Source organism: Morone saxatilis, unplaced genomic scaffold, assembly GCF_004916995.1.
Source record: "Morone saxatilis isolate NCDOM2014 unplaced genomic scaffold, NCSU_SB_2.0 Contig7, whole genome shotgun sequence".
Lineage (NCBI taxonomy): Eukaryota > Metazoa > Chordata > Actinopteri > Moronidae > Morone > Morone saxatilis.
In genome coordinates, this window is record NW_023340246.1 from 295,778 (window position 1) to 297,245 (window position 1,468).

At 44.7% G+C, this 1,468-nt stretch overlaps 1 protein-coding gene across 1 annotated transcript in view; it reads right to left on the reverse strand.

Annotated features, from left to right (window-relative positions):
• The window catches only part of mdn1 (midasin AAA ATPase 1), a 67,330-nt gene that overhangs the window by 5,053 nt on the left and 60,809 nt on the right, over positions 1–1,468 (reverse strand). Inside the window, exons 92-95 of the mRNA XM_035679070.1 lie at positions 1,012–1,113; positions 704–902; positions 368–541; positions 121–278 (exon numbers count right to left, since the gene is read on the reverse strand). Of these exons, the coding sequence (XP_035534963.1) occupies positions 121–278; positions 368–541; positions 704–902; positions 1,012–1,113 (633 nt within the window). The remainder of the gene's footprint in view (positions 1–120; positions 279–367; positions 542–703; positions 903–1,011; positions 1,114–1,468) is intronic.

Sequence of the window (1,468 nt, forward strand, 5' to 3'; positions counted from 1 at the left end):
CACACACCCACACAAAGCTTTAAGGTCTGGCTTTGATCACTCAATGCAATTGAAGTATTCTGTTACTGAGTTGTCAGCAGCTAAACAAAATGTCTGTGTGAGACAGTTGTAGTTCTCTACCTGCATGGTGTCCAGCAGCAGCTCAGGAACTGTGTGAATTGTGGATTCTGTGCTTCTCTCTGCTCGCTCGTCTTCTCTGATGTTTTGTCGGTCCTTCCACCTCTCCTCCTCCTCCCCCTCTCCCTGCCTCTGCACCTCCATCTCTCCACTGTCTACACCTGAACATGAAGACAAGGAGTGCAATTCTAAAACACAAACTGTCTGTTTAATCAGATCCTGGTGAGCAGGATAAGAAGAAATGCGTCACCTGTCTGGGAGGCCTTGGTAGAGTCCAGCTGCTCAGGCTTCAGCTCCTGGACCTCAGCAGCTTGAAGGTCCTCTTCCTGGTTCTCTGTTTCCATGGCAACATCCTCGTCATTCTGATCTTCATCCTGGTCCTGCTGAGTTCCTGCTGCTTTCTGCTGGTCTGCACTGGCAACATCTGGAAGCAGCAAGAACAGAAAAAATAAATCTATCCATGTATCTACTTCAAACCTGCTCTGATGATTAAACCTGACACGTTGTTGGAGAACATCACAGGAACTGTAAATACACACTTTGTATTCATGGAGTGTTTCATTTGTGTGTGGAGGTGATTACTGACCATATGTCTGTGTGTCATAGGCCGTCTCTCCCTGTTTGATGTGCTCATACAGGTCTGACTCCTGCTGGGCATCACTTTGCCGGCCGTCCTCAGTGCGATCCTTACTGCTCTCCACTGTACGCAGACGCTTGTTAACACGTTCGTTGTAATCACCGGTTGACCGCTCATTGTCTGCTTGACCTGGTTTCCTCTTGAAGCTCTGGAACACAACAAAAAAAACTGTGAGGAGAATATGGATTGAAAAACAAAGGGAGGTAGATTCATGAGAATGCTGATGGTTTGGGCTCTCTCTGAGAGTCCGGTTGTACCTGAGTCTTATCCTGAGTGTGTGTCTGCGATGCCATTCTTGCTGTCAGCTTTGACTGGTGACCCTCTGATTGGCTGGCATCAGCGGCTCCACTCCCATGCTCCTGACAAACCACAAACATGGAAACATTTTAGATTTGATCGTCTTTAGGGAAACAATTTGTAGCTCTAGCTCATTTTCAAAGAAATATTTTATTGATTTTTTCAAGCTAAATTAGTGGGTTGACATGACCAACACAATAATCATACAATCATACAGGAGCTCAAATGTAATGGCTCACATCTTAAAAGAAACATACACAGTATATAGTCATTGTTTAGTCATCTTGAGCAGAGAATGTGTGTATGTTAGTGCATGCGTCTACGTCAGTGAATTAAGGATTTATTTCAACCAAACCAGAGTTGGTGATTGTAGGAACAGTGGAACGACTAACAAAGATGGTTTTGGTTATTTAGTTT